This window comes from Hyaena hyaena, unplaced genomic scaffold (assembly GCF_003009895.1).
Source record: "Hyaena hyaena isolate Hyena2069 unplaced genomic scaffold, ASM300989v1 scaffold_480, whole genome shotgun sequence".
Taxonomy (NCBI): Eukaryota; Metazoa; Chordata; class Mammalia; order Carnivora; family Hyaenidae; genus Hyaena; species Hyaena hyaena.
In genome coordinates this window covers 1,227,544-1,252,292 of record NW_024081108.1, presented here as the reverse complement: position 1 = coordinate 1,252,292, position 24,749 = coordinate 1,227,544, and the positions used below count along the sequence as shown (strand labels likewise).

Here is a 24,749-nt window from a genome sequence, read left to right as displayed (position 1 = left end):
CTCTCTCATTCTCTTAAAAAACAAGCAAACAAACAAACAGAATAGCAGAGGAAAAGAAAAGCTCTACCATGCTACTGAATTTTAGATCTTTCTCCCCTCTGGCATTCAAGAAAGCCACTGTGAATGTGAATGTGAATGTCAACAAGGAAAACTGTTTCCTATACCAAGACAAAAATGGACTCCACTCATTGCCCCTAGGGTCAAACATTACAAAAAACAGTTCAAAATGCAGGCCAACTGATGCCTGCTTCAGCAATGAACTGCATCAAGTGCTTGAATCATTTTCACCTGAAACCTAGGACAGACCAGCAATCAAGATGCAGGCTTTCTGGTCTGACACACTCCTGGGGAGGAAGGAGAGAGAAGGAAGGATGTAAAATCTTTCAAAGCTTCCTGCTGATCTGCATTCAGACCCTTCCACAATCTCTTTTCAAAAGAAAATTAAAAGCAGACCTCCAACAAACAATAAAAACTCAAAGCTATCTAAACAAGTTTGAAATATGGCAATTTCTTTTCTCGACTCTATGTAGAATTTAGGGAAATTTACACTTCCAAAGTAAGTTATTTTACAGTTTAGGCTCTCAATTTGAGGGCACCTGGGAGGCTCAGGTCATGATCTCACAGTGGCTGAGTTGCTCACACTGGGTGAGCACAAGCCCCAGTCCCAGTGAGCTCCAGCCCTGCTTCAGGTAAAAACACAAGCCCTGGGTGAGCCTTGCTTTCTCTCTCTACCTCTTCACTTCCCTTCCTCTTTTTCTCAAATAAATAAAGAAAGAAAGAAAGGAGGAAAGAAAGAACCAATTTGATATAAATAAATAACCAATTATAAATAAATAAATAAAGGACCAATTTGATCTCAGCCCTAAATCCTAGAAACATTAACAGACACCTAGTAAGTATGAATTGTACTGACATTTTGTAACAAAATTACATACTAACTGGTCTGTGGCAAAAGAATGAAAGCACAGGACAGTGTAAATAAAGATCTGTAAGCTGTCTTTGAAACATCATAATGCAGTAGGGCATTATGAGGGTACACTGAGGGTAGTGTCAGAGTACCTGATAATGTGCAAGGTCTGGCCTAGAGTACATCACACCCAGGCCTCATTCTTTAAAAAGTTCTCTTCCAGCCAGCTGATAACAGAACTGCACATGTCTCAGCTGCACCTGGGACAGGATTTTCTGATCACAATCCTGACTCCGTTCTTCCAGGATGATTATTAAATAATTGCTGAGTACTCACTAGGCATTGTACATATGCTAAGCACTTTACATGGATCTGTTCATTTAATCCTCACAACAGACCTATAATTTCAGCATTTTGGAGGTAAGGCTTAAAAGTAATCCATGCTCACAAAGCTTGGTGAAACTAGTTCTCTGAATTATTACATAACACCTTCTCTCTGCAATCCAATAATTAGGCATGCTGGTTTGGAGGGGTAGAGGAAGAGAATAAAAAGTTTTTAATTAAAGTTTTTTGTTTTTTAAATAGAGTTTTCATATCATATTTTTGGCTATTCAAGAGATATTTGTAAAACGTTCCTACCTTTTACTCTAGGCAAAGGTGACAAAGAAACACACTGAATGTATCAGTAATAAAGTAAAAAAATGGTAATCTAAAACATACCATTATTATTATTGAGATGTAACGTGCTACAACTTTTATAGGTCAGGCTATGAGCCAAAGCTACTGTGTACATTCTGACAGGAGGTACACACTGGACAGTGTGTACCCAAGCAAGTGTGTCAGCAATACATGCCTTTTTTTATTATTATTATTTTTAATGTTTATTTTTGAGAGACAGAGAGCAAGTGGGGGAAGGGCAGAGGTGGGGGGTGGACAGAATCTGAAGCAGGCTCCAGGCTCTGAGCGGTCAGCACAGAGCTTGATGTGGGGCCCAAACCCACAAACTCTGAGCTGAAGTTGGACACTTAACCAAATGAGCCACCTGGGTGCCCCAACATTACATGCCTTTAAGGGCTTTGCAATCTAAGTGATCTTCTTCACTAGGACACATAAAAAATAAATTCTGTCCTTGAGTCATTTCTTTAACTGACACTTGAAATTTTCCTAAGGTCTTATTAGCTTCTGCAATCAAAACAACTCCAGGTCCAGATGGCTTCACTGGTAAATTCTACCAAATATTTACAGAAGAAATAATACCAATTCTACACAATCTCTTCTAGAAAAGAGGAGGGAACATCTCCCATTTTATGAGTCTAGGATTACTCTCATGCCAAAAATATGCAAGAATATTAAAAGCAAATGACAGACCAATATCCTTCACCCACATAAATATAAATCAGCCCCCCTTAGAGATCAGAACATATTACAGTTAAAAAAAGAAAAGAGGGGCACGTGGTGGCTCAGTTGGTTAAGCATCTGACTTAGGCTCAGGTCATAATCTCACAGTTCATGAGTTCGAGCACCACATCGAGCTCTTATGCTGACCGGGCAGAGCCTGGAGCCTACTTCAGATTCTGTGTCTCCCTCTCTCTGCCCCTTCCCCACTCATTCTCCCCCCCATCCACCTCTCAAAAATAAAATAAACATTAAAAATTTTTTTTCAGGGCACCTGGATGGCTCAGTTGGTTGGGGGTCTGACTTCAGTTCAGGTCATGATCTCACAGAGTTCAGGAGTTCTAGTCCTACATCGAGCTCTATGCTGACAGCTCAGAGCCTGGAACCTGCTTCAGATTCTATGTTTCCCTCTCCCTCTCTGCCCCTCTCCGGCTTGTGCTGTCTGGCTTGTGCTGTCTTCTCTCTCTCTCTCTCTCCGGCTTGTGCTGTCTTCTCTCTCTCTCTCTCTCAAAAATAAAAACATTAAAAAAAAGGAGACTAAAAAAAAAAAAAAGAGACTAAGGCTCTCTTAAAATAATTTTTTAAGGAGTTTTTTCTTTTTAATGTTTTATTTATTTCTAGGAGAGAGAGAGACAGACAGTGTGAGCAGGGGAGGGTCAGAGAGAGAGGGAGTCACAGACTGAAACAGGCTCCAGGCTCTGAGCTGGCAGTCAGCACAGAGCCCGACGCGGGGCTCGAACCCACGAACCGCGAGATCATGACCTAAGTGAAAGTCAGACGCTTAACTGACTAAGCCACCCAGGTGCCCCTTAAAATAATTTTTTTTTAAAGAAAAGTTACTGTTTCCTATGTTATCTCACTATTGTTTCTTTGAACACGGTATGATCTGTAATATACCTTGGTTCCTTGCCTGTCCAACATTCTTTGCCCCAATCCCTTTTCCAGCTACTCCTCTTCGCCCTGGACATTAACCTTCCCCTACACCATTCCCTCCTCTAGAACTGTCATCCTCAATGGTATGATCAGGGTCAATTTAATAGGGTGTGTGCAGGGCTGGCCAGCTAAGAGCTGTGCTCACCCCTAAGGAAATCATCCCCAAAAAATCCAGGAGGGCACCATCTAAAAGATGGCATCATGTTGTAAACACTAGAGCTATAAGTAAAACACAAATAATCCCAGTCCAAGGCAGTAATAATTATGTTCTTTTTACTTAGGTCATACCAGCTATTGAATTCTCTTGGAGTGTGGGTCATAATAGCCCTTAATTTCCCGCAGGAATGCTATATTAAAGAGACACACATACTTCAATGAGTTAACAAACACATGGGGTAGAGACCCATTCTAAGCTTTTTTACTAACATACTGTTTCACCTCAACCCCTCCCTGCCCTATGCTTTAATTTCCTGGATATAAAATGCGAATAACTGGCTCAAGAAAGCTCTAACAATATCTAACACATTAGAAATAAAGTACTTAATGTGTGACTTAAGTTACATATTAAATAAAAGTAAATGGCATTTTTAAACCAACTTCTATACTGTACTTTGATCTGAAGTAACAAATCCTGTCATTTGTTAAACTCTCATCTATTCACAATCATTTTTCCTCATCTCTAACCACATTTCCTCCCACAATAACCTAGCATTTCCATTAAATATAGACTTCACTTACAGAACCACAGAAAATATGTCTTTTTAAATTTTAATTTCCCTTTCCTTCAAATGGTGGTTGAACTGACCTCCATGAGGCTTTTCGATATAAACATACACATATGAAATAATCTGCCTAACATTAAAACAGCAAATTCCTAAAAAAATATACAATTAGATTAATAAAAAATACCAGAATCATTAAGATGAAACTTAAGACGAATGAAGACTGTCTGCTCAGACTTCATCCATTACGATGGCAATACTTTAAGACCAGAAAGCCCTTGTCAATTTTCAGGTAACTGCTATGAATTGTCTTAAGCTGTTAAGCCAGCCCACTAATGAAATAAATTCACAGTAAGTAAGCCAAAGCAAGAAAGGTCATGTGAATTGGCAAGAGACCCGTGTGGCTGACAGCAACAGCTAAGGAGCAGCTAATAGTTTCACTCTGTGGTGTCTCACAAAGTAATTTTAAAAAAGGAAAACTGAGTATCTGGCTGCAAGTAATAAAACATCAAAAAACAATGTAATAAAATTTTGAAACAGCAATCAAAATTGAAACTAAACAAAAACAAGGTCTGGCTAAGTTTAGGACCTAGACAGCTCATGTGCCCCTGCCTACAACATGCAAACACTTCTAGCAATGGAAAGAGGGTGCCAAGAAATCAGGACACTCTCAGGTATTGCTGAAGAAAAAGCCATCTATCCCAGCAACCATCTCATGTTTTCATGTTACGTACCAGATTAACTAAGACAGTACTCAGCCACATTTTATTTATATGTTTATACCATAAAGAATAAATTTTTTTTAATGTGTTAACTCTAGCACATATTGGGATTACACTTTCAGAACATTCAAATGTACACTTTCTGAACTGGAAGCTTCTAGTCTTCTGTAAAAGGCCACTTCTAAAACATATAGCATAGAGATGTGTAATTTTACTTACTTGCTTTCTTATGCAGTAACTTGTGAGTTGCCCAACTTCCTTTAAAACATTCCTAAAAGAGCAAACATGAAAACTAGTGTCAGGCCTTCCTTAATCAGAAACATTTTAAGGAATACTGTATGTAAGAAATAGTTACTGGAAACTTTGCAAAAATCAAAATCAGTTGAGTTTGCTACATTCGGTATTTGGGAAAGCTTAAGAAATGATACCTATTTAAAACTTCACTTCAAAAAGCAACCTAAACTTGAGAGAACTTCAAATAAGCAAGAAACATTAGCCTATATTATAAATAGTAGTCATAGTTATATTTCAATTTTATGTCACCAAATTATTTTTAAGTATCTGAAAAGAACCATGACCCAAGTCATACACTGGGGGAGGGGGGGGGAGGAAACTTTTGCAGATGTTTCCATTATTTATAGTTTGATTCCTAGTTAGTTATACCCTCATTGTTTTCTACACACTGACGATCCTCCTACACTCTAAGTTCTGTGAGGGAAGGGACATTGTCAAGTTTACCACCACATGCCCAGAGGCAACCATAGTGGCTGGGACATGGTGGAGATTCAGTGTGTACTTGCTGACTGATCAGAATGGATAAATGACCTGAAAGATTAGACTTTTCACTTAGGAAAAAAGTTCACATGACATACTTCAGACACCAGTAGGAAGTACTGTATTGAGAAAATGAACCCAAGTAATAAATTGACTTAAAATAATGAATTCAAGTAATAAATTAGAAAAATGAATTCAACCAGACATAGGTCTTATTTATGCTTTGATTTTTATGGTATTTCCCTCAAAGAATTGAAAATCACTCAAACAAATCAGTACAAATACTAAGAGAATTCACAAACTCCTACAAATGTTTTGACTTTGTGAACATAAAAGAGTAAGTAATGGATAAGAAAAAAACTAAGACAAAAATAGAAAGCCTCCCTAGGACTATGCAGTAATCAAACCACATGACACCAGTGTTGCTAAAGCTACTCTCCGTAAAGGTTTGTCCACTAGCTCTGAGGGGTTACTTTCTCCCTCCAGGGCCAGGATCTTTGCTACTTCTCCTTTCCTCTCCTTGTACCCTCCACAGCCTATAACTGTTACATTAAAAAAAACCCAGGTCAGGGAACCCTGGACAGCTCATGTCGGTTAAGCATCTGACTTCGGCTCAGGGCATGATCTCGCAGTTCGTGAGTTTGAGCCCCACACTGGGCTCTGTACTTATGATAGGGAGATTAAATACCACCATCACGAGTATCCTTCTAAAAGGGAGGCATAGAGAGGTTCACACACAGAAAAGAAGGAGGTAATATGGCCAGAAGGGTAGACACTGGAGAAATGTGGTAGAGCCTCTGGAGAGAGCACAGCCCTTGATCTAGACTCAGTGAAACTAATTTTGGACTTCCACCTCCAGAACTATGAAAGAACACATTGCTGTTGTTTTATGCCACTGTGTGGCAATTTCTTACAGCAGCCACAGGAAACTAAGACAGTAAATAACAAGACACCAGGGCACAGCAAAAGAATGAACCCAATTACTACACTGAGGGTAAAGGACCAATTACAGTCTTCCTGAAGCCTCTTCTGCTTACATGTACCTATTCATGGGTTCAACTCCCAATTATGCATGGTAATTTTTATTTTATTTTTTTATATTTATTTTTTATTATTTTTATTTGGGGGGGGGGAGAAAGAAAGAGAATGAGTGGGGGAGGAGCAGAGAGAGAGGGAGACACAGAATCCAAAGCAGGCTCCAGGATCTGAGCTGCCAGCAGTTTGACACGGGACTCGAACTCAGGAACTGTGAGATCATGACCTAAACAGAAGTCAAGACACTTAACAGACTAAGCCACCCAGGTGACCCTTGGCATGGTAACTTTTAAATGGGATGAGTAAAGGCACATGACTTAAGAAACTTAATTCCAGTCAGCAATTTCAATCTCTCCTTTTCCTCCCCTTTCCAAACTATTCATCATGATGGATAAGATTGGCAAGAGGGATGCGACAGGTTGGAGTTTCACTTGTTTTCCCTTCTCCCACGCTAGCTGATAACAAAGATGTTTATGGCAGTAAGACATTTCAGCAAGGAAAAGTTCAGGAAAGAGAAAAGAAGGGCATGAAGAGAAGCATCCAGGGTGGGTCCTAGAATTCCAGTCTACAAGTCGGCCAGGCCTAGAAGCAAAATCCCACCATGGCGGCATGCTAGGTACACCAACGCTTTTGTTCAGTTCAGGACCTTGACTCCAGTGTTTCCTTAAACCAGACAAAGCATCTGCATGCAAAATACGCTTGGTACAATTTTCAATTCATTTTCATTACACCAGCTTAGAATAAATCAGCTGAATGTCTGCTCAGTAAGAACAGTGTATGGCTGAGGTGGCTTACACTGTTTGAGGAACAAACAGAACCACTACTGCAGCACTGCTATACACAGACTTCCCTGGAAAAAAAAATGAAGGACAGATTCTTGCCCCATCACATACACCCCGCTTCTCCAAAATCCTAAGGTGCTCCAATTGTTAGGTAAGCATCAGCACAGTTTGTGCCCTTAGCCTGGCTATCCCTCTTCCTGCCATCACTGGAATTAGGATATAAAAAAGGAGAAGACCATCAAAACCTGAGAAGAGAATGTCAAAACCAATACAGAAGAGACTTCTGGACAGAGCAGGGTCATCAAAGATGACCCTGTAGATACCCTTCAGCTCCACCAGCCCAGGATTCCGTCTTACAAGTAATTATGGAAGACATTATGAATTCTCAAAAACTTAAAAAATGTAACAGTAGGGGTGCCTGGGTGGCTCAGTTTGTTAAGTGTTGACTTCAGCTCAGGTCATGATCTCGCGGTTCGTGGGTTCGAGCCCCGCGTCGTGCTCTGTGCTGACTGCCAGCTCAGAGCCTGGAGCCTGTTTCAGATTCTGTGTCTCCCTCTCTCTCTGACCCTCCCCTGCTCATGTTGCCTCTACCTCTCTCTCAGAAATAAATAAAACATTAAAAAAATTTTTTAATGTAACAGTAGAAATGATGATCTCAAAGTTAATCTCTCCCAAAAGTAGACCAAAATCACAAAAAGCTGAAAATAATGAGATGGTATTTGTGAAACAAAGGACTTGCAACCAACAAGTCTGGGGCACCCGGCTGGCTCAGTCAGTAGAGCATGCGACTCTATCTTGGGGTTGTAAGTTTGAGCCACATGTTGGTGTAGAGATTACTTAAAAATAAAAAATAAAAATCCTAAAAAAAAAAAAAGAAACCAACAAGTCTAACATCTGAATAACAAAAGTTTCAGAAAGAAAAATGAGAGGAGAGAGCAAAGAAATAAAAGTTTTCCATAACTGAAAGACAGGAGTTTCCAGACTGAAAAGGTCCCCAAAGGAAAAAACACAACTTGCCCAAGGCATACAATAAGAAATTTCTTAACACTGGAATAAGAGAAGATACAATAAGCTTCTGGTGGGGGGTGGGGAAGGAGTGGAGGGGGGCATAAATATGCAAAAGATTATGAATCCCATGGCAACAGACTTTTCAACAACACTGGAAGCTAAAAGAAAATAGAAAATAGAAAAATTCTGAGAAAACAATTTCCAAGCTAGAATTCCAAACCCAGCCAAACTGAAAATCAAGTGTCAGGGTATATAACAAGGCATTTTCATAATCTCAAAAATCTACCTTCCGTGCAATCTTTCTCAGGAAGCTATTGGAGGAGACAGTGCTGAAAACATGAGAATTAACCAAGAAAAGAGGATGATGTGATACAGACAAAAATAAAGGGCAATGCTTGAAGAGAGATATGAGGAGGACTGCTGGGCTGGAGGAGGTCAGAGAGTTCCCAGATACAACCGATTAAATGCCCAATGTACTTAAAGGTATTGAGAGGAATTCTATGCAACTGTGAAGAATCTGGGAATGAATCAGTAAATGACCAAAGTAAACTGTGAAAAGAATGGGAAAAAGGGGGGCCTGGCCAGCTCACTCAGTGGAGCCTGTGACTCTTCAACTCAGAGTTGTGAGTTCCAACCCCATGTTAGGGGTAAGGCTTGCTTGGGGGGGGGGGGGGGAGACTAGGTAATAGGGGGCACAGAACTGGCTTTCCAGAAGAACATGTGATTCTAGATCTCAGGGCCATGAGTTAGAGCCCCACACTGTGTGGAGAGAAAGAGAGAGAGAGAAGCAGGGAGAGGATTTTTAAGTTAGAAACATTTATCTAGGTATGTGAAATAATCTGAATAAAGAACTAAAAAATTACAAAAAATTATTTTAATTAATTATGGATATTCTGCCTCCATGATGTTTAAACAGTAAACATAAACCCAATAAGGAAATATCTAAGTTACTTTACTGTGAGTTAAGCTTTATATAAAATATTTTAAAACATATATATATATATATATATATAGCTAAAAAAAGAACCTTTAAAGAAGTTTAAAATATGATTAGCACCTAAAAAAATCAATAGGTAATTTTAAAAAGAAAACACAAAAATTTTAAACTAGAAATAGTTTACAATTTTACAGAAGAGAAATTCAAAAGGCACCTGGGTGGCTCAGTCAGTTAAGAGTCCAACTCTCAATTTTGGCTCAGGTCATGATCCTGCAGTCATGAAACTGAACCCTGCATCAGGCTCTGCACTGGGCATGAAGCCTGCTCAAAATTCTCTCTCCCCCTCTGCCTCTCTCCTGCCCACTCTCTCTCTTAAAAAAAGAGAGAGAAAGAGAGACGAAATCAAGCAGTCTCCCACTCAACAGCACCTCTACTACATTGTAATACATGTTACATAAAAATGAGATTTTTAAAAAATGTTATTATATATACAGAACCATTTTTCAAATGAATTTTATGTTCTACAAAGTAATAATTTAAAATGCTTGCTCACCGCTATATATATCTTATATGTACATATATTCAAATGCAGTTTAAAACTGAAAAGTAAACATCTCCTGTGTTTAATGATACCATCTAGGTTGAATACCCACTGTATCAACTCCTTTAGTGTGATACTTAACTTTTTTTTAGATCACTGAATCCTTTGAGAATCTTGGGAAAGCAATCATTCCCCTCCACAGAAAAAAATAAACCCATGCACATATAAACTCATGCACACAATTCTACTCATTTATTCATACAAATACAGAATACACATTATGATCAAAGCACTTTCAAGGTGCTAGGCATTCAGCAGTGAACAATATAGGCCTGTTCTAGACAAATATTACACAGCTAATTACACAGTTACACAGTTTAAGTCATAAGGGCTAAAAAGAAAAAAAAAACATGGTGCTATTAAAAGAGGAAGAAGACAAGAACTAAAGATATAGGCAGGAATCAGATTAGGTTAAGGATTCTGGTTTATTCTAGTAACAACAGAAAGCCGTTAAAGAGTCTTAAACCAAGGAACAACCTGAAAAAGACTGGATTCCTGGCATCCCTGATCTCCATCCACAAACCCAAAATCAAAACCCCTTTTTCTAAATAATAGCCTAGAGAATGGTCTTAAAGAACTGGTTTTTAATATAGACAGTCCTTGCTTTGCACAGTAGTATAGAGCCATAAAAATGACCAGGGCAAGCTATAACCATACAAAGAATCTTCATAATCAATAGAGGAAATTACAATTGTTCCAAGACCCTTAAAATTTTTTGACGTTAAAAAACTCTGTTATGGGGTGCCTGGGTGGCTCAGTCAGTTAAGCGTCCGACTTCAGTTCAGGTCATGATCTCACGGTTCATGTGTTCAAGCCCCACATCAGGCTCTGCTGACAGTCAGCTCAGAGCCTAGAGCCTGTTTCAGATTCTGTGTCTCCCTCTCTCTCTGACCCTCCCCTGCTCACGCTGTCTCTCTCTCTCAGAAATAAATAAAACATTAAAAAAAATTAAGAGGAAAAAAATCTATTATAGAGAACTGGGAGGTAGGGAAATAAGGTAACATTTATTTATACTGTAATATTAGGAATTCAAGTGTTTTATTTCCTTATTTAAAAATTTAGCTATGGCCAACTAATGTTTGACAAAGCAGAAAAGAATATCCAATGGAACAAAGACAGTCCCTTCAGCAAGTGGTACCGGGAATACTGGACAGCAACATACAGAAAAATGAACCTGGACTTTTGTCTCTGGAGGCAAGGGAAATAAAAGCAAAAATGAACTACTGGGACCTCATCAAAACTACAAAGCTTCTGCACAGTGAAAGAAACGATCAGCAAATCTAAAAGGCGACTGACAGAATGGGAGAAGATATGTGCAAACAACATATCAGATAAAAGGTTAGTATCCAAAATCTATAAAGAACTTATCAAATACCCAAAAACAAACAATACAGAGAATAAATGGACAAAAGACATGAATAGACATTTCTCCAAAGAAGACATCCAGATGGCCAACCAACACATGAAAAAATGTTCAACATCATTCATCATCAGGGAAATGAAAATCAAAACCACAATGAGATACTACCTCACACCTGTCAGAATGGCTAACGTTAACAACTCAGGCCAACAACAGATGTTGGCCAGGATGCAGAGAAAGAGGATCTCTTTTGCACTGCTGGTGGGAATGCAAACTGGTGCAGTCACTCTGGAAAACAGTATGGAGGATCCTCAAAAAATTAAAAGTGGAACTACCCTATGACCCAGCAATTGCACTACTAGGTATTTACCCAAGGGATACAGGTGTGCTGTTTCAAAGGGACACATGCACCCCAATGTTTATAGCAGCACTATGGACAATAGCCAAAGTATGGAAAGAGCCCAAATGTCCATCAATGGAAGAACGGATAAAGAAGATGTGATGTGCATATGTATATGTATATGTATATACACACAATGGAGTATTACTTAGCAATCAAAAAGAATGAAATCTTGCCATTTGCAACTACATGGATGGAACTAGCAGGTATTACGCTGAGTGAAATTAGAGAAAGAAAAATATATGACTTCACTCATATGGGGACTTTATGATACAAAACAGATGAACATAAGGGAAGGGAAGCAAAAATAATATAAAAACAGGGACGGGGACAAAACATAAGAGACTCTTAAACACAGAGAACAAACAGAGCATTACTGGAGGGGTTGTGGGGGAGGGGGGATGGGCTAAATGAGTAAGGGACATTAAGGAATCTACTCCTGAAATCATTGTTGCACTATATGCTAACTTGGACTTAAATTTTTTTTAATTAAAAAAAAAATCAAAACAAAACTTAGCAAGGGGCACCTGTCTATCTCAGTTGATCTCACAGTCGTGAGTTCAAGCCCCATGTTGCATGTGCAGAGATTGCTAAAATAAATAACAAAACTTTTAAAAAATTAAAACATAAAAACTTATCAAGACTAATCTGAACAACGTTTAGCCTTCTCATTATGTAATTTATAAAATGGAGTGAGCATCTTTTTGGGCTTGGCAAATTATTCTACTCCTTTCTAGGTATGGAACAGCTTCCAAAGTTTATCTTTTGTACTTTCAATACCTCTGAGAGTTCCTTTAAAGTTTTTGTTGGTATCATTTCCCCTGAGATATTGTCATTCTTTTCTTCACAACCATTTTCCTCATTTATGTCAATAAGCTGGCCTCACAGAGGTGCTCTGGCTGCTCGTTTAGAGTTTTTAAAATAGTGAGCTATGCCAACGTGCCTGTGGTCAGCTACCTCTTTTACAACTCCATTTATGTTCTATTTAGATTTCACTTCCAGCATTATCATTTACCACTTCTTTGCTGCACTTTCATCTTTGTTAACCAATTCCTTCTTTCAATTATCTGCATTTGCAAAGTATCACCAAAGTTTTCACTGAAAACCAAGAAAGCATCACAACTATAGGGTTTGCTGTCTGGATGAGAACTGAATGACAGATGCACAGTGACCAATCACTGACAGGTTCTGACAGAATCTCACCAATCGAGATTCACATCTGTGACTTACATAGTGCTCTCAGCACTAAAGAACTAGTCCTCAAGTGTGTGCTTTATGTAATCACTCTGTGTTGTTAGGGGACTTGGTTTCGCTTAACTAAACTATGGTAACTACACTCGTATGTATCAAAACTGCAAAATAAGATCTGCCTTTAGGGGGCACCTGGCTGGCTCAGTTGGCAGAGCATGTGATGAGTTCAAGCCCCTCACTGTGCAAAGAGCTTACTTAAAAAAAAAAATCTGCCTTTATATGGTTGGCACACTCATACAACCTATTTATAAAACCTTTCTAAATGGGTATGTGAACAAAATGCTTCTGCATCTCTCAACATCTTTTTTTATCCTCACAGAAGCTGACACACATTTCCTTAAGTTAAAAAAAATCTCTATCCCAACTGATTCATTTAAAGAACACAGAAGTTTACATACCAATTTTAAAGGGGGCGGGGGGGAGGGCGGTACATACCAACCTGAACAAGAAACGGTGGGGGAAGAAATATCAGAGAGGAGAGGTAAAAGAAGCATCTAAAATGTTACCAAAAATTTAGTATATTCACTTAATTTTTAATACTAAAAAAAATACTGCCTACTTATTACTAAGGGTAGTAATTCATAATTCATTCAGGGTTTCTAAGTAGACAACTCAAAACCCACAAGCTTTTCTAAAACATTCCTTTTCAAAACTAAGGTTAGGGCAGTGGCTAAAATCATGGACTTTGAAATCAGACAGACTAGTATCCTAGCTTGGTCACTTATTAAGCTGTATGATACTGGGAGAGAAAATCTTAGTACCTCTTAAGGTCCACTTTCCTCAGCTGTTATGTTGGGAAAATAATTACGTTAAATGTGTGGCCAATACGTGCTCAATTCTAACTGTCATCAATTTTATTATTTTTTGAAGCAATTTAAATTTTAACTTTGGAAAGATGATGTATCTATATATCTAATGTGTTGTCAACCCTAGCCCAAACTCCTGACTTGTGAAAACTGACGGCAAGTAGGCAGCTATCACTTACTGTGTGAGCTTTGTATCTTACTAGCATTATTACTGCCCACAGAAGCTGCACAGTAGGGAAGGGGATGCAACCCGAAGTTCAAACCTGCTCCCACCACACAGACCATCAGAGAACCCAGCATACTGGCTCACGGTGTCTGAGTACAACCTGGGACCAATCTCTGGCAGAATACTAAGCTATGCAGACACAAAGACAACCCTTAGAAAGCCAGGCTTTTTTTTTTTTTTTTAATTTGAATATAAAAAATAAAGCATTGATCAGTGACATCAGTAGCCACACTGTAAAGGAGACAAAAGTCACAGATTCACAGATTTGGTACAACGATAGACCCTGAACAGAATGCATGGAGCAGCTGCTTGAGGACTCTGAAAAGCAAACAGTAGCAAGCAGATTAGTGAAGACCAAAAGTCTGATGTTCCACCCTACCAATCATCAAGGGGCAACAGAAAAATGACCACCGATCATGAAGACAGAGTGCTCCAGGAGAAATCCTCGAATTCTGACTCAAGAATCAGGAGAGGGAACTCCTAGTGCTCAAAAAGCATGAGTATCCACCTTTTCTCTCTTCTACCCTCTCACATCCCAGACCCCAAAGTGATCCTGAGGTGGCCATCTATTACAAGAGTTTGTAGGCGCCAAAATTCTGAGGAAGAGGCATTTTCCTTCCCTGATCAGTGAAGCTGTAGTTCGGAGAGGGTGGGATCAAATCCCACTGCTTCTTTTCCCTCTGCCCTCTTGCCATTTGGCCCCAGACACAGGCACTGGCATGAAGGGTGCAGCAAAGCAGGTAACTAAACCACAGCTTACTGGTCAGAAAACCAAAAAAGAGAATTCCCAAGGAACCAGAAAGTACCAGGAAGGAGTTCCAGAAAGGAATCCCATAAAGTCCATAATACAAAAGACTGATGCTTATGAGATGAGAACGAATCAAAAGCCCATCATCCAAGTCTCAGACCAAGCACTGGATCAGAAGGCAGGTAAAAACTCACAGCCCTAATCTAACCAGATTAATAGCCTGATAAAACAAAAATATCAACATCCTCCATAGGATTTAAATAAGACTCAAGATCTCATAATATTCAAAATCTCCAAGATAAAATCTAAAATTATTTGACATATATAAAGGGGGGCCTGAGTGGCTCAGTCAATTAAGCATCCAACTCCTGATTTCAGTTCAGGTGATGATCTAACAGTTCGTGGGTTCAAGCTCCACATCAGGCTCTATGCGTTAACAGTGCAGAGCCTGCATGGGACTCTTTCTCTCTCCTTCTCTCTCTACCTCTCCCCCACTCACTCATTTTGTCTTTCTCAAAATAAATTGAGAACTTTTTTTTAAGAAGTTTAAAATTATTTGACATATAAAGAACCATGAAAATTTCAACTCACAAGGGAAGTGTGGCAACAGATAACCAATGTTGCCATTAACAGACAAGGACTTAAAAACAGGCATTACTAAGTGCTCCAACAGTGAAGAACATTCTTAATGCCAGTGGAAAAAGAGAATATCTTTGCAAAGAAAAACAGATATAGAAACATAAAATGAAATTATAAAATTGAAAAATACAGTAGCCAAAATAAAAAACTAGGTGGACCCAAGAGAGCTAATGGAGATCACAAGAGGAAAGATTCAGTGAACTAAAAGGTCAAAAGAAATTATCCCATTTGACCACGGAAAAGATTTTTTTTTTTAATGAACAGAGCCTAAAGGGGGCAATGTGACAACAGCAAATTACTAAGAGTAAAGAGGAAAACTACATAATGATAAACAACAACAACAAAAAAAACAGGTCAACTAAGATGATGTAACAGTCTGCACTGTACACGTCTAACAAGAGAGCTTCAAAATACATGAAGCAAAAAGTGAAAAAAGAGAAAAATCCACAATATAGTTGGGAGCAAAAATTAATATCCATTCATAGTAAAAAATCTCTTAAACTAGGAGAGCATTTCCTCAACTTGATAAAGATCATCTGCCAAAAGTCAAGAGATTATATCATATTTAATGTGAAAGATACAATGCTTTCTCCCTAAAATCAGGAACCGGACAAAGATGTCCACTCTCAATATTCCTAATTCAACATCACACTTAGAATCACACTTAAAAATCTTAGAATTCAACAAGGCAAGAAAAGTAAATATAAAAGGCATACGAACAAGGAAGGTAGGAAGGGAGAGAAAGACAGAGAAACAAAGATAGAGGAAGGAAAGAAGAATCCCCATTCAATGATCACATAATTATCTAAATAAAAATACAGCAGCGCCTGGGTGGCTCAGTTAGTTGAGTGTCCAACTCTTGATTTCAGCTCAGATCACAATCTCAGGATTGTCGGATTGAGCCCCATGTCGGGCTCAGCACTAAGCATGAAGCCTGCTTAAGATTTTTCTTTCTCTTTCTCTCTTTCACCCCCCTCCTTCCTCAGATCCTCTCCCCTCTCCATCTGCCCCTCTCCCTGGCTCAGGCTCTCTCTCTCTCTCTCTCTCTCTCTCAAATAAATTAATTAAAAAAAAATAGATATACGAAGGAAAAAACTCTCAGAACTAAAATATCAGGTAAGCAGGGTTACAAATACAGGATCAACACACAAAAACCCACTGTATTTCTATATACTAGCAGTATATAATTGGAAAATGGCACAAAAACAATACCATTTAAAGTCACTCCTCCCAAAATTAAATAATATAAAAGTAACAAAATGTGAACAGCAGCTGTATGCTTTAAACTAGGAAATAATATTAAGAGAGATCAAATAAGCCTAAATGAAAAGAGAGATATCTTGTGTGCACACAGTGGAAAACTAAACATCTAAAAGATGTCAATTCTCCCCAAATTCATTTATAAGTTTTAAGCAATTACAACAGGATTTTTCTTTTAGATATAAAAAAGTATGATTCTAAAATATATATATATATTTATGTATATATGTTATATATATTGCATATATATATATACATAAAGGCAAACAAATTAGAATTGCTCAAACAATTTTGAAAAAGAAGAACAGAATTGGAGGATGCTTACTTTTTTCTCATGTTTAGGAAATTATTTTTTCTATTTCTACTCTAAAATTATTAGAGACTCAGGTTGACACCTATCAAATGCATTTTAAGCATCTATAGAAGCAATTTTTTGTATTTGATGCAATGATTTGATGTATTACTATACTAACAGCTTTTCCTACTCTTTCATGATTTCTACCTCCCTGAAATAAACTAGCTGACTATGGTAGATTATTACTTTTTATACTGCACAATACAATTTCATTAATATTTGTTTTACAGAGTTGTGGGTGTTTTAAGTCTCACTATGTATTGTTGGACATTTTTTAACTCAGGGTTTTCTTGCTACCCTGTCTTCCCTTCCCTGTCTACCTACCATTTCACTATTAATATCAACCCTTATTATTACTGGCCAACAGGTAATAGGAAAATTGTCATTACTTCTCTGCTTCAGAGTCTTGTCTCAAAAATACAAACAGTCCTGCCATCTCCTTAATGAACAGAAAAGACTTGGTGGCAAATATCTATAGAGGAAAGTTTCCATCAAGCTGGGTTAGCAGGATCACCGTCCGTTAGAGATAAAAGCCTGTTGAGCCTCCATTCAACATTTGTTGATTGGAACTACCATTTGTTGAGAACCTTGTGTGGCAGGCACCTTACATGCATCATCTCACTCAGACTTCACACTAATCCTCGGAACTGGGTATTAATATTCCCATTTTACAGACAGGGAAACTAAAACAGGGAAGGTTTAAATAATTTGAACCAGCTCAAACAGCTGTTCATTGACAGAGCTGGAATTTAAATACCAGGCTTTCTGGTTCCAAAGTCCACTCTCTTTCCATGCAGCTACAAGGCTCAAGGGGCAGGGCTCTGAAGAAGCCAACAGCTCAGTAAGGGGCAGGGCTCTGAAGAAGCAACAGCTCAGTAAAGGGGATAAAATGGAAATAAGATGAGGCACCAGGGTGGCTCAGTTGGTTAAGCGACTGACTCTTAATTTCCACTCAGGTCATGATCTCACAGTTCATGAGTTGGGAGTCCCATGTCAGATTTGACACTGACAACGCAAAGTCAGCTTGGGATTCTCTCTCCTCCTCTCTCTACCCCTCCCTCCACTCACACGCTCGCTTGCTCTCTCTCTCTCTCAAAATAAACCTAAAACAAAAAAGAGCTCTCTGAGACAGGAACAGGGAGCTGGTGCCACTCCCACCTATGCCCAAACCTAAAGGTATCTTTCAAAGCAATTAAGCTTAAATAATCAGTTGCCCTCCTCTGCTCCATTCAAACCTTACCTTTCTTCAAGAGTACAGAAGACAGTAATAACTGATTTTAAATACCGTCTGTCCCTCAGTGGGAAATGACATTGCTAAACCCTTTAGCAATTACTACCTCTACAATTCACTTAATAACCTATTCCACTGTGATCTGTAACACTGATTTGATTCTGAGGTATACTGTGAACAAACTAAAAGCAGTATAAATTTTTTAAAGGAATCATATTTCAAAACCCTTCTCCAACCTCACTTCATGGTGGGCAAAGTAAAACAACCTAAAATAATATATAAAGATCAATGTTTAGAATACCCCGTAAGTATTCATGGAAAACTATATTTTCATGTCTGTTTTAAAAAGTCATAAGCTATGCAGTAATTACCGAGATTTAAAAATAATCATGCTGGACTCTGCCTCAGCAAAGAACACTTTCAACAAGATTATGAACATACTCCTGGAAAAACACAACATGCTTTACATTTTTCAGACTACTTGGTATTCTAAAGAAGCTTATGATGCACTGGAGATCAACTCTGTCCCACATCGAATTTTCTCCCAACAATTTTTCACTATAGCCATCATCAACTAACATTTTCAAATTTCACACATTCACTGAAATGTAGTTATTCACCAAATAGTCTTCTACTTTCCTCAAAGGATTTCAGAGTGCTTTATATTTAGTTCATAAAACTTACATCAAATCCCAACTTTTTAATAAGAGGACTAATAGGATTATTCTCATTAAATAAACTGGAGAAATATCTCACAAAACAGCTTAATTAGCTAAAGGCTTGCATTTCAAGATACCTGAAGATTCAAGAAAATATTCATAAGAAACACCTCTCGCCTGTATAAGGGCACCCACCCTCCTCTTACTTGCTGAGGCCATAAAGCAACCTGGTCATGACCTTCAAAATCAGTACGCGTGTCAAGAACATTCCCACATCTCCTAATAACTCTTGATGACTGAACAGTGTTCCTCTCCTAAACCACAATCTCGCTCTTTTTCTTCTCCCATTCGTTACCAGCCTAGGACCACCCAAAACCTCGAGTGACTCCCCATTCCCTGAAAAATCAACCTCTGAATGCTTACCTGGGCAATCTTTCCTTGCTCATCTCTGAAAAGTGTACCAATGACCTAACTAAACTAGACTTAAAAGCACCCCAGATACTTTCCTTTCCTTTGCACAACCTGGTCTATGTGCTCCTAACACTCACCTTTACATGAGTTCTCAGAAGCTTTACCTATCCCTTCAAGTCTACTGCAAATGCTACCTTCTCCATATAGTGTCCACCAAACCGCATCACACCCCAAGCCTAACAGGTCACCTGTACTTATTTGGTGCTTGTTTGAGATCACTTTGTCTCTCTACTTTATTCTCCACCTATTTAACAGCACCAAAGCACTGTGTATTGATTACCTGTTATAACTAGATGTGTGAACCTTTAGTTTTCACCCCAAGAGAACATTTTTTTCCTTTAGCACCAATAAAGATTTACCAGTTGTAGGAGCTGAAATGAGAGAGTATGGTTCTTAGTCCTGGCTACATAAAAGAATCACCTGGAAAACTTTTCTTTTCTGAGGATAGGCAACATAGGTGATTCTTATTTATTTCCAGGATTGTGAATCACCGGAGAGCAATAAAGAACCAGCAGGTTAAGAGATCTCTGTTTTCATTTCACTGCCAGAACAAGTCATTTCCTACTTTATTCTTCTTACCTAATTAATCCCAATATCCCCACCCTATTTAGGCCCTACTGACGTGTCAAACTACCAAAACAGCTTCCCAACCGGTCTCCTTACCAGAAACCTCTCCTCTCTCTAATCTTTTCCTATTCCAAACCACAAACCATTCTACAAATAGTTACTAGAATTAACATTAAAATGGTTTCCCTTAAGAATATGTATTATGTTTCTTTTCTACCCTCTCAAAACTAAAATCAAGTCCTGTTGATAAGGGTCTGAGTAAAGGGTCACATCATGCTATGTTAGTGAGTACTGAATGATCAACTGATACTAAGAAGGCTACATGTATCAAATGTAACATATATAAATACATTACCTTTTGAGCCAGTAATTCCACTTCCCCCAAAAGAATTTCTATATTTAAGTATAACTAACACACAGTTATATTAGTGTCTGCTGAACATACTGATTCAACAATTCTAAACATGACTCAGTGCTCATCACAATATCCACTTCCAAAAGTTTAACCAAGGAAAATAACTTGACAAATAAGCAAATATGCAATTTAAGGTTCACTGCAGTATTGTTTATAATTGCAAAAAACTAAAGAGAATTTAGATATCCATCAATGTAAAATGGTTTAAATTCTGATTCAACAATGCAAATAAATTCTACATTATTAAAAGTAATGGAACCTTACTTACAGGCATACAATGAATTCTACAATGTTTTAGGTGTTTAAAAAAAGTAAATTGGAAGGAAAACTGGGAAAATCCACAAATATGTGGAAATTAAACAATGCACTCTTTTTTAATGTTTTTATTTTTGAGAGCGAGAAAGCATGCATGAGTGGGGGAGGGGCAGAAAGATTGGGAAACAGAAGATCTGAAGCAGGCTGAGCGCTGACAGCAGCTAGCCCAACGCGGAGCCTGAACACACAAACCGCAGGATCATGACCTGAGAAGTTGGACGCTCAACCAACTGAGACACCCAGGCACCCCTAAACAATATACTCTTAAACAACCAATGGGTCAAAGACACAAACAAAATTAGAAAATACCTTGAGAATAATGAAAACAAAACACAACATACCAAAATTTATGGGATGCAAGATAAGTGAAGCTTAGAGCTATAAATTCACACATTAAAATGGAAGAAAGATCTCAAATTAATAACACTAACTTCACATCTCAGGGAACTTAAAAAAAGGAACAAACTTAATCTAAAGCTACCAGAAAAAAAGAAATGATAAAGATTATAATAGATTAATAGAAGATAAAAAAAACTGGGGGAGGGAGAATAAACACAACTAAGAGTTGAATATTTTTTAAAAGATCAACAAAACTGACAAACACTTAGCTAAATTAGAAAAAATGAGAGAAAACTCAACTAACAGTAAAGGGGATAAATTCCCAGTACATTCATTCTACAAAGCCAGCACTATCCTAATATCAAAGTCAGACAAAAGACACCACAACAAAACTACAGACCAATATCCCTGATTAATATTGATGCAAAAATCCTCAACAAAACATTAGCAAACCAAATTCAACAACACATTTAAAAAATTATACACCATGATAATATGGATTCCTGGAATGCAAGGACGGTTCAACACAGAAAAAAATAAACTGATTAGCATACAAAATTCAACACCGCATTAACAGAATGAAGGACAAAAATCAAAGTCATATCAACCGGTGCAGGAAAAACATTTGACAAGAGTCAACACACTTTCATAATAAAAACACTTAAGTTAGGAACAGAAGAAACTATCTCAACATAATAAAAGTCAACAGGTAACATCACAGTCAATGGTAAAAGAATGACAGCTTTTCTTCAAAGACCAGGAATAACACAAGGATGCCCACTCTCACCACTTCCATTCAACATAGAACTGGAATTCCTAGCCATAACAATTAAACAAGAAAAAGAAATAAAAGGTATCCAACTAGAAAGGAAAAACAAATTATTTTAGTTCACAGATGACATAATCTTATAAGTAGAAAAATTAAAGATTCTAGGGGCTCCTGAGTAGCTCACTCAGTTAAGCATCCGACTTCAGCTCAGGTCATGATCTCACGGTTCGTGGGTTCAAGCCCCGCATCAGGTTCTGTGCTGACAGCTGAGAGCCTGGAGCCTGTTTCAGATTCTGTGTCTCCCTCTGTCTCTGCCCCTCCCTTATTTACACTCTGTCTAAAAAATAAAATATTAAAATTTTTAAAAAAGAAAACAAAGATTCTAAAAGGAAAAATTATTAGAACTAATAAGAAAAATCAGCAAAGTTGAAGAATATGAAATCAACATGCAACAAATGTTTCTACACACTAACAATGAACAATCTGAAAAGGAAATTAACAATCCCATTTATAATAATATCAAAAAGAATGAAATACCTAGAAATAAATCAAACAAAGAAGGCAAGGCACTTATACCCAGAAAATTACAAAACAGTCCTGAAATTAAAGGCACATACAAATGGAAAGCAGTCCTATGTCTATGGACTGAAAGATTTAATACTGTTAAGATGTCAGCACTACCCAAAGCAATCTACAGATTCAACAAAAACACTACTAAAATCCCAAAGACTTACTTTGCAGAAATGAAAAAAGTCATCCTAACATTCACACAGAATCTAAAGGGAGCCCAAACAACCAAAACAATTAGTTTTCAAAATAACAAATGTAGAAGACTGACATTCTACAAAGTGTCCTACTACATGCATACAACATACTACAAAGCTACGCTAATCAAAAAGGTATGATACTGCCATTAAGACAAATAGAGACAACTGGAATAGAATGGAGTCCAGAAATAAACCCCCAAATGTATAGTAAAAAGACCTTACTAGAGTACCAATACCACTCAATAAGGACAGTCCCTTCAATAAATGGTGTAGATATCCACAGGCAAAAGAATGAAGTTAGACCCTTACCTTACAGTGTATATAAAAATTAAGTCAAAAATGGGTTAAAGAACTAAACATAAGGCCCAAAACCATAAAGCTTAGGGGGAAAGCTTCATGACATTAGATACGATAATTTCTTGGATGTGACACCAAAAATAACAAGCAACACAAGCAAAAGTAAAGTGGAACTACATCAAACCTCAAGACTTTTGCTCATCAAAGGACACAATCAACAGTGAAGAAGCAACCTATGGAATGGAAAAAAAGATATGCAAATCATGTATCTGTTAAGGGGTTAATATCCAGAATATACAGACTCCTACAACCCAACTAAAAAAAAAAATCACATAACCTAATTAAAAATGGGCAAAGGACTTCAACAGACATTTCTCCAAGAATGATTTTTTTTAAAAAAGGTCAAAAAGCATCTGGAAAGATGTTCAATATCACTAGTCATCAGAGAAATATAAAATCAAAACCCAATGAGATATCATCTCACACCCACTAGGATAAGCTACTATCAAAAAAATCTGAAAATACTGGCAGGGATTTGGAGCAGCTGGGACACTTATGCCCTCTTGGTGGAACTGTAAACTATTGTGTAAACCATACTGGGATAATGCAGCTGCTATAGAAAACAGTATGGTGGTTACAGAAAAAATGAAAACAGAACTAGTTAATGATCCCCCTTTGGGATACATATCCAAAAGAATTGAAAGCCGGGTCAAAGAGACATTTGCACAGCCCTGTTCAAAAGCAGCGCTGTTCTCAACAGCCAAGAGATGGGAGCAACCCAAATGTCCACCAAAGGATGAACAGATAAACAAAATGTGGTACAGACAATGAAATGCTCTGCAGCCTTAAAAAGGAAGGAGAGGGGCGCCTGAGTGGCTCAGTTGGTTAAGCATCCATCTTTGGCTCAGGTCACAATCCCATGGTTCGTGGGTTCGAGCCCCGCATCGGGCTCTGTGCCGACAGCTCAGAGCCTGGAGCCTGCTTCAGATTCTGTCTCCCTCTCTCTCTGACCCTCCCCTGCTCATGTTCTGTCTCTGTCTCAAAAAGAAATAAACATTAAAAAAAAAACTTAAAAGGGAAGGAGATCCTGTCGCTTGCTATACCACGGATGAACCTTGAAGACATTATGTTAAGTGAAATAAGCCACTCACAAAAGGACAAATACTATGTGATTCCACTTGCATGAGGTATCTAAAATAGTCAAATTCATAGATAAAGAAAGCGGAATGGTGGTTAGTGAGGCTAGGAAAAGGGAGCAAAGGAGAGCTATTGTTTAATGGGTTTCAGTTCTTGAAAATGAAAAATTTCTGGAGATCTGCTCCACGACAATACAGTAAATATACTCAACACTACTGAAACTATACACTTAAAAATGGTGAAGATGGTAATGCTTGTGTTTTTTTACAAAAAGAAAAAAGACATACTTAAAAAAAAGTTAAGGGGCACCTGGGTGGTTCAGTTGGTTAAGACCGACTCTTGATTTTGGCTCAGGTCATGATCTCATGCTTCATAGGCTCGAGCCCCATGTTGGAATCCCTGCTTGGGATTCTCTCTCCCTGTCTCTCTGGCTGCCCCCCGCCCCATTCATGCATACTATCTCAGAATAAACTTCAAAAAAAAAAAGCTAAGTTCTAAAACTGTATAGCTGTATATAAAAGCAATGACCTCATTTTTGTTTTGAAAAAATAAAAACAGCTAACATTTGAGCATGTACTATATGCAAAGCACTGATTTAGACACTTAACCACGCATTAATGCTGTTAATCCTTACAACAACTCAAACAGGTGGGTAATATTATCATCCCATTTTACAGATGAGAAAACTGAGACACAGATCAATTAATTAACATGTCCAAAAAAAACACAAAGCCAGGTTTTAAATGCAGGCCCTCTTGAGGTACTATCCATGCTTTAAACCTCTGTGCAATATAAATATAAAAGTCTGGAAAGATAATTAACCAAAGTGTTAATATTCTTTTAGGTATTATCATGCTTTACGTTACTTTACACGCTTCTATTAAATTTATGCAAAGATCATGTACTGCCTTTTACAATGAA

General features: G+C 37.9%; 1 protein-coding gene across 2 annotated transcripts in view; it reads right to left on the bottom strand.

Moving 5' to 3' along the window:
* The window catches only part of METAP1 (methionyl aminopeptidase 1), a 61,091-nt gene that overhangs the window by 25,089 nt on the left and 11,253 nt on the right, over positions 1–24,749 (bottom strand). For both annotated transcript variants that reach the window (XM_039254251.1, XM_039254252.1), the window contains exon 2: positions 4,899–4,950. In XM_039254251.1, coding sequence (XP_039110182.1) covers positions 4,899–4,950 — 52 coding nt within the window. The remainder of the gene's footprint in view (positions 1–4,898; positions 4,951–24,749) is intronic.